The sequence below is a fragment of the Mirounga leonina genome, unplaced genomic scaffold (assembly GCF_011800145.1).
Source record: "Mirounga leonina isolate KUSES-001 unplaced genomic scaffold, KU_Mleo_1.0 Mir_175, whole genome shotgun sequence".
Taxonomy (NCBI): Eukaryota; Metazoa; Chordata; class Mammalia; order Carnivora; family Phocidae; genus Mirounga; species Mirounga leonina.
The window spans coordinates 2,648,486-2,663,877 of NW_023270453.1; the positions used below are offsets into that span (position 1 = coordinate 2,648,486).

Here is a 15,392-nt window from a genome sequence, read left to right on the forward strand (position 1 = left end):
GAGTAATTAAATGTTTTTCACGCAAATTCGGATGAAGATAATCTTAATATATTATCATCAGCAGGCTTTTTAAAATAACAATAAGTTTGCAAGTTTTATGTTTAGTAGTGTCATCATGGCTCTCCCAACATTGGTTAATTTAAATGGTTCTACATACATACTAAGTGGCTCATTCATAACTGAAAGATTATTTAAGTGTAAATGTTATTAAATTTAAAGCTACATATCTCTATACTGTTTTGTCAAATAACCAGTATTTCAAGTTTCATCTTATATTAAAAGTTACTGAAATCTAAAACTTTATGATCTACAGGATGGTAGGAGTGGCTTTTGGAGATAAATCTTATATTTCTCTATGTAGCCCCTAATTCACCTCTGTTCTCTAGGTAGTGTCTAATACAGGGAGCAACTGGGTAAGTAAACCAGGAAGGCACTTTCTTTGGACAATTAATGATGTAAGAGTACATACTGCCAAAAGAAAACCATGAGTTTAAGACTGGAATTTACATTTCTAAAGAGCTGCTTTAGCATGGCCCATCTCCTGGCTTAGGGGCTGAAAATCCTATACCTTTTCTTTCACTATCAGCTCAAAATCTAGTGACACTGCTCCTTATCTCAAAGATGAAGTTGTTATTTAAGCTCATATATCAGGCCACATGACTTGCTACACCATCCTATGTGCTTATTGGAACTGAGCACTTGGAATTGAGCATCCCTGCAGTGTTTATTGAACCCTAATCAAGTTATCTCATCAGTAATGGATGCCAGTTTTTCATTTCCAAAATGAAAACAGGCAAGTAGGAGGAACTCGTGCCACTTCATGTCACCGTCAACTCTCAGTTTTCTGATTCTCTGCCCAGACTTCTGATCATTAGTAAGAATTATACTTTTTAATTTGCAATTCTAAACCATCAAATTATTTTTCTATAAAGTGTTTTATAACTTTTCTAGTTTTCGAACATTACTATTCTGTGGCTCACAAAGATTTCAGTCAACATCTATGCTACCTACGACATATGGAAGCATCATCTCATTTTTAAAATCTAGTGTTTTAATGTTTACAGAAATATATTAGAAGAAATTTTCTGAACTGCTCTGGTCTCTTTTAGAGAAATTTTGTTTTCCTAAAATGTTGAGTTTCCCATCCTTAAGCATTCTTTCAGTGATCCTAACTAATCAAAATTGGAAATATTTCAGTAAGTTGCTACTGTATAAAAGGACTTTTTGAGTACCTTTACAATATTCAAAAGTGTTTCATTCATTTAATAAAACACAAACAATAAATTACAGTTTTCATTGTCATATTGTGGGAACTCAGTACTCCCACTGGTCATTACACAGAAGATATTTCAATAAAGTAAAATACATTAACTCTTGAGTATTTTTATGATTCTCAGAATTAAAAAAATATCCTACATATTTAATTTTTAAAAATTTGTTCCCTCACTGAATAATTATGGGAGTCCTACTGTGTACTGACTTCCTGTGTCAGGTAGTGAAGATAAAATGATTTATTATAGTCACAGTCCTTGTTTTCAAAGAATTTAGTGTCCAGTTGGAGTGGCATACATTAATTTTTAAAAATCACTCAAACAAAAGTAAAATTCAAATATTAAGAGCTACCTAGGAAGGTGGTACACAAGAGAGTATATGGAGGGAGAGACGAGAGACTTACTTATTATGCTTTATGATTTAGCTGCTAATATTACGAAAACTCCATCATTAGAATCCTGTGCCCATGAGTGAATGTCTCCAACATCGCCAATAATTGACAGAGCTTGGGAAAGAATCAACTTTCATCAAATCATTTACTATTTACAAAGGTGATTCTGTCAGAAGGGTCATGGAATAAGCTTCAGATAAGTTTCTGGCTGTAGTTCTGCCCCAAGTATCCTTACAATCTATTCATACATCCTTGGCATTAGCACCTCATTAATTTTTTTTTTAAAGGGAGAATAGAGTATAATAGTTCTTAAAATAACAGGAGAAGGTAATTATTATGGCTAACATTTGGAGTTACCTAATACTGGAACATACTTTAGTGTTATTCAAGTTGAAATGTGTTTCTCAGAGTGTATATCTAACTATATTTAGCTTCCTTTTTCATTTGTTATTTTGACCTGTAAAATGGCTTCATCACACTGGTCAGAAGATTACTTTTAGCAAAATGATCACATTTCCCCAACACTACTGTCACTATTAAGTCTATACTACCCACTAGTAAATTTCCTCCTCCGTCTTTGAGATAAGAGTAGAAATAACTCTGTTCACACCAAATAGTTCCATTATTTTAAAAGATGAAATTGTCATTTGGGCAAATAAATACTATTTTTGTATTACAGAGTACAGGAATTTCTATCTTTACTTTTCCAAAACAAACTTTTCTTTTCCTATTTTCCCTACCAAAGTTACAGCCTTCCATAAGATACAGACATGAAAATCCACATATGTCTTCAGAACCTTAATTTTTTTACTTAGATTTGAATAGCATTTAGTGATATAGTCCAGGTTTTTTCTATTTTATATGTCCCCAAAAGAAATAGTAGGGATAGATTGTTGTCAGTGTACTTGATAAACCTTGGTAGGCTCTATTTCCTATTTTAAAGTCAGGAGAACTTGATTTTCATAAGTGCATTTTAACTATCCACTACCTTATTTTTTAAAAGGTGTGTTCATCTTATGGTATATGTGGTTCATAAGTCTTGGAAATTTAGTATCAATATATTATGCCACTTGCCTCTATTTGAAGATAACAAATTATCCTTATTTAATTTTTTTAATAGTAAGGACTTACTGTAAATAGCATCAAATTTATCTGCTTTGTTTGAGGTGTCCTATTTTATAGCAACTCATTTACTATAACGCCTAACAGGTGTTAATAAACATTTGTTGAATGAACAAGTGAATGAATGAATAAATGACTTTTGACCATACAGTTCAATCCACATATTAACAGTTACAGTATAACATTGTCATCGTAAGACTTTTGCATCAAGCACTTTATAATCCAGTTTACCCCCCAAAAAACCCTCCAGGTTAACAAGAGATTGATATGAATCTGATAATCAATGTTTAAAAGTACACATTCAGTAAAGAATAGGCTAATCGATACATACCATTATCAAAATATCTGACTGTTGAATTTCTGGATACACTGGGATCGAAATTTGCCATTAAAGGCGCTATGTACTGTGTGGCCGTAAGCATTCGATGTACAACTTCTCCAGTGTATATGAAACCTGTCATTGCAAAAACAGGAAATATGTTAAGGAAAAGCCCAGATAAAATTTTACCTCCAAACTTAATTGCAGTCATATTTTGAAAGTAAAATATCACAGTAGCTAAAAAAAAAAAGGAACATAATTAATGTCTTAATGTCTGATCAATAATAGGTGTGGATTATATAACAAAGTCTCATAATGTTGTAGTACCTTGCAGACTGGTAAAGCAGAAATCTAGAATATGTACAATTTTAATTGTGGGAAAAGTGACTTTTCTGGAAGAGATCATTAGGCTAAAATGGTTAATACAGTAGGTAAGTAATTCAAATATTCAATCTGCCATTATTTTTTTTTAAGATTTTATTTATTTGAGAGAGAGAGAATGAGAGAGAGCACATGAGAGGGGGGAGGGTCAGAGGGAGAAGCAGACTCCCTGCCGAGCAGAGAGCCCGATGCGGGACTCGATCCAGAGACTCCAGGATCATGACCTGAGCCGAAGGCAGTTGCTTAACCAACTGAGGCACCCAGGTGCCCCTCAATCTGCCATTATTAATCTCTTGTTAGTTTAACACTAGCTGAACATGCAAGTCCTTTTTACAAGTGAATGAATTTTCATGATGTTTAATTGAATTTTCATGAAGTTTAATTGCATTTCTCAAACTATAATCTCAGTTTGGGACATTTTATAAACTGCACATGGATATCTTTAACACTAAGATGCACAAAATGTTCTGGACCTTACTTTCAAAGTTGAAAGGATGTTAAACACCCATGAAAAGACTTGCACATTTCTGAGTTTTAATAATACTAGCACTTTATCAAGAAGAAAGATATTACATGTTGCAGTTAAATGGTAAAACATTGATAATGCGCAAATGCCTCTCTATTTAGAGTGTGATCAATTACAGCCTGTTCTAGTAGTTGGGTACTGAGAGAGAATTAACTATGAAGAACTTCGTATTGAATTAACTTTCAATAGCTCCTATGTTACAACCCTGTCCACTTCCAATTATCCACACTGGCCTTATTTATTTTGTGGATTATTCATGACAAATTATTAATCCTATATTGGCTTCTTGCCTCTAAGGTCTTTAGCTTCCTAAAAGGAGAGTCAGCTCAGGGAATATTAATATTAATATTAATCTAAGAAATGCACAATTAAGAACATATATGTAAGTAGGCACACACACATAAGATATTATAAAATAAAACCCAAAGCAAATTATTTGTGATAATGCAATTGTAATGTAATGTTTAGGCAATCACAGGTTAACTAGACAGCTGGGACTACTGTAGATCATTTTTCTATTTTCATAAGAATTAATGAATAAAACAAGCGATACTTAAAAAAACACAAAATTGTGTTAAAGCTTCTGTTACCTTACTTCATGGTCTGAATAAAGTTTTCATTGGTGTATTGTGGTTTTTGTATCATTTCAAATTTTCAGTTATAATTTCTAGGTAAGTTATTAGAAATTTAAATCTGCAGTTATTTATTTTGAAATTAATTTGTCTTTCTCGCAATGTCTTCTTTCCTTTGACTTCCTTTACAGTTTTCATCAAGGGCATAACTGAATTTTAGCTATTTACCTTTAAAAATATATTTTTTAACTAGCGAAATCTCTACCATGTATTTTTTTTTTTCAAAGATTTTATTTATTTATTTGACAGAGAGATAGAGAGAGAACACAAGTAGGCAGAGTGGCAGGCAGAGGGAGAGGGAGAAGCAGGCTCCCCGCAGAGCAGGGAGCCCGATGCGGGACTCGATCCCAGGACCCTGGGATCATGACCTGAGCCGAAGGCAGCTGCTTAACCGACTGAGCCACCCAGGCGCCCCTCTACCATGTATTTTAATCATTGATTATTTCTTGTTTCTCAAATGCCAAATAATATCTTTCAAATAAATTCCCTGTCTTGAGCAGAATTTTGTACATTTGCAGTTTCACATAGCTCAAGTGTACTAAAAGATATTAAGATATGGTAATACAGTCATTGCTTCTGTTTTATTTCCCTGTAAATTTTCAGAGTCACCATCAATGTTCAAAGCCAATATCACATCCCTAAAATTATCAAGATGAAGAGTAACTATTTTTCAGGACATATGATTTATTTTTTTCCCCTATCCTCACCCGCATGCCTTTGTAATTTCACCATTAAGGTGGATACAAAAATTCTATAAAGAAAAGATTAAATTATACTCTGAGAATGTTCTGTAAGGGACAGTGGCTCTGGATAGTTAGTTCCCTATTCTATATTCTCCATGTACTAATGGAAGAAACTTCACTTAATTTAAAGAAGGGGGCTGTAATTCAAGGCAGTATGATAACTGCAAATCAATACAAAATTAACTTTCCAAAGCAAGTCTAAGAAAAGCAGCTGCAATTCCCAGGAAAACAGTTGCAAAATGCAGGGCAATGATTTCAGATAGCCAATTCTTACTGTTAATTCTTAAAAAAAGAAAGATACATATATATTTTTTATCCCTGAATGTTTCTATATAGATTTGGCAAAAAATTATTCTCCATTCTCTGTAACTCAGCTTTCAAATCATGCAAATCCTTAACTGCTGCTTCCTTTCATCAGGAAAAAGTTTTCCGGAACCGTAATTTCCCACATTTCGAAGGTGAAGTCTCAGACTGTTCATATAGAAATAATTAAAAATATGGAAGAATCTGTTAATATATAAAAACTATAACTATAATTCTTGATTTTTCTATTATTGTAACATTAAAATAAATGATTGTTGCTGTTCCTGTGAGTAGTACAGTTGCTACAGCTACTATAACCAGGTACGGCCACCATGACTGCAAACATGTCTGCCCCATTCTTCGTCTGTTATCACTATTACCGCAGCCACCACTAAGAACAATGTGAAAAGTCACCCAAGGAGGCGAAAAACCCCACTTACTCCACAACATGAGTTGAATTCTGAGAACACTTGCTTGTTTTCCTTAGCCACGTTGCAAGCCAAGTCCTACTTCTTGGTGACCAAGGAGTGAAATGCTTCACAGGGATGGGTTCCACTTAAATCTCATTACATTTCTAAATTTTGAAAATGTCACGTCAGCGGCAGCTAATAACTGAGTGAGAAAGAAACCTTACAGGCCTGCTGACAGCAGCCAAGTGTGACTAGGTGTTGAATAAGAACCTGCTATGCAAATTTAAGAGTCCTTTTGTGGAACAAAACTTTTCCAAAGCTTCAAAGGCACCTGGAGCTGCCGCCATCCCATTCAGACATGTACTTCTTTTCTCTAGTTTTTTGGGGGCATGCTTAGTTGCAGAGAAAAATACATTATTTCATTTTTCTGATTGTTCACATTTTGGAGTAGTTCAAGCAAAATATTTTTATTATTTTTTTCAAACTTGTTTGTAGCCATGTGAAGGGCTAATCATAAAATATCCCCTTTGATCACCACACGCTTCTTATTAAAAAGGAGTTTGAGGAAGAAACAACCTGTTTTCTCTGTGAAAATTCCAACACCTATACTTTAGAGTACAGTTGTAGTCACCTCAAATCCTATTTTGGCCTCTGTTCGTTTAATTGGCAAATTCTAGAGATAGGTTTACATTTGATACCTCTATTGCAATCCACAAATGAGACTTAAATAGGTAGGTGAATGACATATGATTACAGAATTTATTTAATGATACAAGCAAATGACATCCTAGTGGTGTGACTAAGTTACTTGACATCTTTGTGCCTCAGTTCCCTAATCTGTTAAATGGGGGAGTAATCATTGGGCTGTTGTGATGGTTGAATGAGTTGATACATGAAAAGCACTTAAGATAAAAATTTGCAGAAAACAAGTAATCAATTAAATTCCCTCTAATGTTTACCTCTTGAGGTCTTTTTGTGTCTAATGTATACTAGTTGATTGGACTTAAACTGGGATGTTGATGTGACTTCAAAATTGTGCTTCACACCCAAATGGTATGATATGGGTTTCTTTGAATTATTCTAGTTTGGATTAAGGCACACCACTGACTCTAACTACAGGGCAACAGAGAACTAAAAGCCTTAATGCCTAAAGTTCTACATTTGAGATAGGTTCCCTTCCCTTACACTCCAAATGGAGTAAGCACCTTGTAAAAATATTAACATCCTATTGGCTGCAAATGGTTGTTTCATTTAACTGAATATGTCATAGTAGTAAAGGCTATAATTGCCTGTGAAACATTCTATGAAACTTTAATGTGTAGAGGGCTACATGAAATATTTTATTTCCTCATCTTTCAGTTGATATTTTTGACCCCGAGGAAAGGTTGGAACTAATGTATATGCCTGTAGGGCATTGAACATTGATAGTTAAAAGCCTCCTTGAGAGTACAAATGACTAGTGTATGTCACCATTGTCCCCTGTGGGACGTACCAACTATGATCCCTACACGCTAATCAAATAGATCTGAAATTTATGGTCCTTGTTCCATGAGGATTTAGAGCACCAATTCCTCCTACTGACCCCTCACTAACTTGATATATGATCTGTTCCCTTTCACCACCCTATTTCACTGGGTCGTGTTTGTGGTTATTATTTTGTCAAATCACTCAGTATTTGTGGTGGACAACTTGCTGGAAGCAAACAAGTGAAGTCTGAGCATAATTCAGCTTACATTCTGCACAAATGCCATTTTATGAATCATGACACATGCTATAAACTACCCCCTTTCAGACAAATACTTGTTTGTAGTGAAGTCAGCCTTTTAAACAAAACCATATGAGGCAGCAATTGCTAATTTGAAAATTAAGTTGTGGTAAGTTATCTGGTAACGTAACCACTGGCCAGTGGCAACCATACAATGACAGGTTTCATGTCATGGGCTTTCTCTGGACAAAATGGCTGCTAGCAGATCTCACAGCTCACTGTGAGGAGATTGGTTTGTACATGCAACCTAGACGGTTTAAGAAAGAAAAAAGAAAATAGCATTTGTGAGGTTCACGTGAGCTTACTAACCACTGGCTCCTGGGAAGTAACCTATAATATTGTCACTCACCAAATATTTTCTCTTTACCATTCCAACCAGCTGTTAAGGTAAAATATATCAAATATATTTTCTATAATAAAAAATTGAAAATATATATGTTAAAATACATCACATCTCATAGACTCCTTTATTCCACTGGCTTAAGGCACCACAGGGAATTGTAAATCACAACAAACCCAACCCTTGGAAGAAAAAAAAAGGCAACAAGTGACAACTTGGTTATTGGCTGCAAATTATGTTCATGAAATTACCAATGTAGAGATTTATGTTGGCCATATAAAGTGCCTCTCTCCAACTCCAGAAGGAAAGAGAAGGAGCCAGAATTGTGTAGATGAGGAAAAGAGACTTTTGAACTGCTAACCAAATTGTAGCCTATGGTTCTTGCCTTCTCCATCTTGTTTCTCAAATAAATCAATGTGACTTATTCTCAATGCAGGTTCATTCCTAGTGGTAATTGTCAACAGCACCCTTCCTCACCCTCCTCCGGATGCTTCATATTAGGTAGGATTTCCAGAGATGGGTCCATGCACACTGCAGACGGTGAATGATATACCCTGGAGTTGTGTAGTGCATGGACTTCACGGCTTTTCATGAAAACACAGATTGCTCTCGTTTGGTTGAGAATCAAGTTCATTCCCTCTATTCATATCGATCCAGGTAATATTTCTAAAGCCTTACTCCTATGTGGGGGGAGAATGGGAGGGTTGCTTTGAATCATTTTTGTTTCCAGACTGGGGATTCAGAGATCCTGCTGTCAAATGCTAGACTCGCATGTGGCACCAAGTTATAGCTGGGAGTTAGTCTTCAATATCTGAAGTCTGCTTAATTTGGGGGTATGCTCCTCCATGTTTGCAAAGCCTCTATCTTGTGTCCCACCTAGTCTCTTGGACCCTACTCCCTATGGGCAGTCTTTCTAGAAGACAACTAGTTGGCTTCCTGACCTATGAATATCAACTGCCCTTGGAATTTCTGCCCATTTACTGAAACCTAAGTAACCCCTTTGGGAAACTATGTAGGACGGCTCTGTTACCAGCTGCCCTTCCATCCAGGTTCCATCTTGCTCTAGAGAGGGGAGCTCATGCCCCACTGTGGCTTTCACTTCATCCTCAGGGTGCCCCATTACCACGAAGAATAATAAAAACTGCCCCATCCTTTCCTAAGGAAATCCATTTTTTAAATGACCAGAAACAGCCCTGGAAGCAAGATGGCCAAATATGAAGATAGGTGATATTCAGGTAGGGAACTTTTTTTCCCGACACCATCAGACCTTACTGTATTTACTGACTAATCTGTAGTGCTGCATATTTTACTTTAAAAATCAGGTAAATTTAAAGTAAAAATACTATGTAACAGGAGAATACATCCTTTCAATTCTTGCCCAGAATTATGACCTATTCAGCCCACAGTTTACAAATTTTATTCCACATATTTGAAATTATAACTATGCTTTGCCACTTCCATACTTCTAAAGATGATTTTGTTTCCCATCCTTGTTTAGACATTCCTAGAGATTCAGAGATCTCATCCCTAAGTTTTACCAGAATCATTCTAAGTCATGTCATAAAATGTCTTGAATGTACTGACAATCTCTTCCTTGTCTTTCCCCTTTCAGTGCAAGAGAAATACCATTCAATATCTAGACAAGAGAGAAGCTCTACAAGGAAGTAGAAGAGATTTGTTTTCTCAAAGACCACCAATGCAATGTGTGTGTGTGTGCATGTGTGTGCACGCATTTCTCTCCATGAGGAGTCAAAGTGGACTGGACCAGCCTATGTTTGAGTTCATCTCATACAAGTTGTATGATCTCATGTCATCTCTTACTCTCACTGAGTTGCAATTTCTTCTGTGAAATTAGGTTAAAATTAATCCCTTCTAAACAACACTGTTATATGTAGTGAAGAAAGACAATAGACATGTAACTGCAATTCTACCTCAACACATATATTTGGGACATCTGTATTGTCCTGTGACATCGTTTCAGAATCAGACTTCTGTGGAGGCTCCCTCTGCAGCTACACCGATTACTCTCCTCAACCGATCTTGATCTCTGCAGCCCCGTGGTCAGATTCCAATTGTGATACTTCCAACCTCCTTGAGATGTGTGTCCTTTTACAGCCTCCAAATTGTGATGGCAACTACATTTCCCCAGAAGTTTTAGTAGTCTGGTCCCTTAGGAAGATGAATTGTCAGTGAGAGGGACAAAATAACCTTAACAAAAGAGTGTTGACTCAACTGTACATTCATATTACACTTTGCACTTTATAGTTTCAATATGCCCTACAATTTGAATATTCAAAACATTAGATGCCCAAAGATAAACTCACTCTATTTGAGACAAGACAGGAATTTATGTATGTAAGGGAATTTATGTATTTGGTTTTATGAATATACATATATATAAATATTATGTATTTATGTTTTATATATTTTATAAATATATGTTATATTGTTATATTATATTATGTTATATTATACATATAATGTAATGAGAAATAGTGGAACTCATCACTACAGTTAAGCGTTTTCTTCTTGGTTGCTAAGAACTAACTTGAGATATTGACAGGAATTGGCTTTAAACATGGCCAAGGAAAACAAGCAAGTATTCTCTGAATTAGCAAAATGAAACTCCTGTTGTGGAGTAGCAGAGTTTTTGCATCCTTAGGTTATTCTTATATTATTCTCTCTTGAGGGAGAGAGAGAGAGAGACAGAGAGAGAGAGTCTTAGGGTATACTGATATGCATACTGAATATCTTAAAATCTGAAGCATAAAATCCTTAATTTCAGTTAATAATCCAGTTAGCTTACTTCCTCTCAAAGCATTTCAGACATGTTTTTACTCACTTTTCTGACCCAAATGCACCCAACCCATCAATATCTTGGTTAATACCACCAGACTCACATTTTTTAAAAGAGTATTATGTATTCTTCCATAAAATTTATGAAGTCTATTTTAGGAAACACTGTAGTTACTGATAGCAGTGAGAGATTGAAAGCAGCCCTCAGACCTTCTTTCTACATCCATACCTTACGTTTATTTTGCAACTCTCACCCTCACACTAAATGAATAAACAAATAAACAAAAAAATTAAGTTTTTTCAGGGTCATCTCTTCCTAGTGTTGACTCAGGGGAGAGTTCATTAGAATGTATATTCTTCCAGCACAGTTATTATACAGAATTACTTGCATTCATTTGGTATATGGTCATGAGGCCAAAAAGAATAGAATGTGTTTAGTACTACCATTTATCTCACAAATTAGATCCTAGTTCAAGTGTAAGAGATTCTACTTCCTATAATCCTACTGTGAAAAAATTTGAATACATTTATTTTGATCAAAATACAAACAAAGCATTTTCCTTGACCTTGGGAGTTTTACAAGGGCTGTTTAGATTTAAAAATTCTTAAATACAAATTCAAATATTCATACACCTTCAAATATGGATATTTTGTGATGCTCAACTAATTTCTACTTGTTTATATACACGACTATGTATATTAATGGTTTTAAAGATAAATGTTAAAAGATAAAATTCATAACATATGCATACAATCTATGCTTATGCATATATGAATAAGTAATAAGCACCCATGTATCAGTTTATTTACCATCTAGACTAAAAGATATAGGATTAAGTGCAAATATGACCTTTAAAATGTACTGCTAACCACTTTCACACATTTTTTTATCATTTCCTTCCTTTTCTTTATAGTTTTCACACTATATGCTTACATCCCTAAAGATGATTAGTTTTGTGTGTTTAGACTTTACAATAACTGACTTGTATTGTAAGTATTTTTCTGAAAGTTTTTATTTTTGTTTAATCTATATTCATGAGGGAATCATTCCTGTTGGACATGTAGCTGTGTTTCATTAATTTTTCACTGCTATATCATATTCCACCATACAAAAATGCCACAACTAATTTATCCAATCAACTTTTGAGGACATTTGTATTGCTCCAATTTTTTACCATTACAAATCGTGTTACCATGAAAAAATTCTACATGTGCTCTGGTTCACATATCGATTTTCTGTTGTATAAACCTAAGAAGCCTTATGGCTAGATCATAGGGCGTGCACAGGTGGAAGTTCACAAGATAATGCTGAACTGTTTCTGGAAGTTACACCAATTGACACCTCTACCATTACCATATATATATATAGCTTCATATCTCCATCAAAATTTGGTATTTCACACTTTCAACTTTGGCCCATCTGCTAGTTGTGAAATTATATTGTATTGTGGCACTTATTTACATGACTTAATTAAAATTATTTGATTACATTGATTAATTACACTACTCAGCCCTAAGGTACATTACTCAGCTAAGTAATAATGAAATTGAATATTTTTCTCAGAAGCTCATTTGCCATTGAAGTTTCCTTTCTGTGCAATGTCTGAAAAATTCTTTGCCTTTTTCTTATTGATTTCTAGGACTTGCTTTATAGCTTTCCAAAACAAAAAAAATTCTGGATACTACATATGGTTTCTGCTTTTTGCACATTCTTACAGTGTTTCCTTAATCTTAAGTTATAAAAATATTCTTCCTTATTCTAATGATATATATATATATTCTTCTTTATTTTTCTCTAAATATTTTATAAATCTATCCATCTCATTATTCCTTCCACCTAATATTATTTTTGAAGGGTATAAAACATGAGTCAATTGGTGTTTTTTCCTCTACAGGGATAGCCCATTATCATTTTTTAGAAATTTCATCCCATCCTTACTGACCTGCATTATCAACTTAATCATAAATCTGGTTTGCAAAAATCTATGTGATGTATCCCTGGGTTCTTTATTCTAATCCACTGGTCTGTTTGTTTATTTCTGTACAATAACCACAATGTTTTATTATTATGTGTTCATCAGACACGGTGAATCAAGAGCATGGTGAATCAACTACCTGTATTTTCCTTTAAGAATATGTGACTATCAAAAAAAAAAAAAGAATATGTGATTTTCCTTGGTCTTTCACTCTTCCATATACATACTTCTGGATTAGTTTATCAACACACATATACACGCAAACACGTGCGTGTGCACATGCAAGTAAAATAACCGTGCTGGATTGTGACTGAAATTGCATTGAAATTTTAAGTAAGTTTAGGAGGAATTCACTCCTTTTGACTTTGAGTCTCCCAACCATTAAATATGGTATATATATTTATTTAGTAATTCTAGATATCTTACACTATTTTTTATTAATTTTTAAAATGTCCTGCATGTTCGAAACAAACTGAGGGTTGCTGGAGTGGGGGGTGGGGTGGGAGGGATGGGGTGACTGGGTGATAGACACTGGGGAGGGTATGTGCTCTGGTAAGCACTGTGAATTGTGCAAGACTGTTGAATCTCAGATCTGTACCTCTGAAACAAATAATGCAATATATGTTAAGAAAAAAAAAAGAAGAAGAAGAAGGTAGCGGGAGGGGAAGAATGAAGCGGGGGAAATCAGAGGGGTAGACGAACCATGAGAGACGACGGACTCTGAAAAACAAACAGGGTTCTGGAGGGGAGGGGGGTGGGAGGATGGGTTAGCCTGGTGGTGGGTATTGAGGAGGGCACATTCTGCATGGAGCACTGGGTGTTATGCACAAACAATGAATCATGGAACACTTCATCTAAAACTAAGGATGTAATGTATGGGGATTAACATAAGAATAAAAAAAAAATGTCCTGCATGTCATTTTTAGATCTATTCCAATTTACTTAGTCTTTCATGATGATATCATTATTGAAAACTTTATTTTCAAGTCATATTTTCTAACAGTTTGTGGTGGCATTCAGAAACATAATTGTCTTTGCATATTGATTTTATATGCAGCAATCTTACTCAACTCCAGAACTAATTCTAATAATTTGTCTGTACATTTTGGGGGGCTTCCATTTACTGACAATCATATGATTAGAAAATAATGAGAATGTTTTTTCTCTCCAATCATTGTATCTTTTTTTTTCTTTTTCACTAGCTATATATTGCCTGTTGTTCTAATGCAGAAACAATAAGCTTATTCTAAGACAGATATCTAAATGATAAATTGAAATCTGTAGAACATGAAAGAAATATAATTCAGAATCTAACTAGAACAGCTATCACAAAGGTATTTTATAAGACAAAAAAATATTTTGTAAAACATTTAGATGAAATGTCACTGCTGAAGGATAACAATTCCAGTTATTTCTCCTTTCTATTTCTTCTTATTGCTAGAGAATTCTCTCCACACCTTAGAAAGATATAGATAAATTTCTCTCAAGCCATTAATCTGCAGGTATCTGAACACCTTACTTCTCTTGCTACCTCATTAGAGATGCCATTTTTCCATTTCTTTCGCAACATTTTTACTTCAGTTAAACCTTCACATCTGATTATCCAATCAAGGTAAAGCAGTAGGAAATGTTATTCACAAAAGTGGCTCATTTGCTTCTCAATTTACAGTGGCTTAAACCAGAACAACATTTACTGGGAACAGGCAGAAATGGGTATGTAGCAAACAAAAGGCACAAAACAGAACCACAACTCTGGGACAACCCCAGAGAGGAAAGGAATAATGCAACATTCCCTCTTAGGCTAACTGGTACAACCAGTAGAAAAAGACCTTCCAAGTGCAGCTGCAACATTTTATTGCCTCCCAGGGAAAATTAAAGAGATTTTTAGATTTTTTTCCCCCAACACCTTCACATTTATATCTGACAGAACTACCTTATCTTAGGTTGAAAAGAGGTGCTTCTCAAAGGGGACTGTGGGAAAGCATGGAAGGCATACTGTAATTGATAACCTGCTTATCTAATACGTTAGCCTTTGTGGAAGAGCAGCAAGAACGAGTATCTCAAATATACTTTTGTATAACTGCTTCAGACTAATCAGAGCTGAAGGGATAAAGTTTTTTTATTTCACTTTATGTCTGCTAAGGCAGAGAATGAAAAGGTTCACCATGCTGGGAGGAATTCTTTCCTTGGCCGTTCATTTGCCGTTCCCGTTCAATGTGTGAGTGGCTGCAGGTTGAATCTGGCCTCGGTGACATAACCCAGCCATAATAGTGCGCCTCACGTATGTGTCCAAAGCTCAGTGAAACCAGGGCAAGCCGGTATTCCATCAGACACTCGTGCTAAAGTAATACCTCTTTACATTTTTTTAAATAAAAGTGAATAATATCTTAACCTTCCCACAAATTGGGGATACAGA

General features: G+C 35.0%; 1 protein-coding gene across 1 annotated transcript in view; it reads right to left on the bottom strand.

Moving 5' to 3' along the window:
- Nucleotides 1–15,392, bottom strand: part of PLXDC2 (plexin domain containing 2) — a 459,765-nt gene that overhangs the window by 148,360 nt on the left and 296,013 nt on the right. Inside the window, exon 6 of the mRNA XM_035021516.1 lies at nt 3,117–3,239. Within this exon, the coding sequence (XP_034877407.1) occupies nt 3,117–3,239 (123 nt within the window). The remainder of the gene's footprint in view (nt 1–3,116; nt 3,240–15,392) is intronic.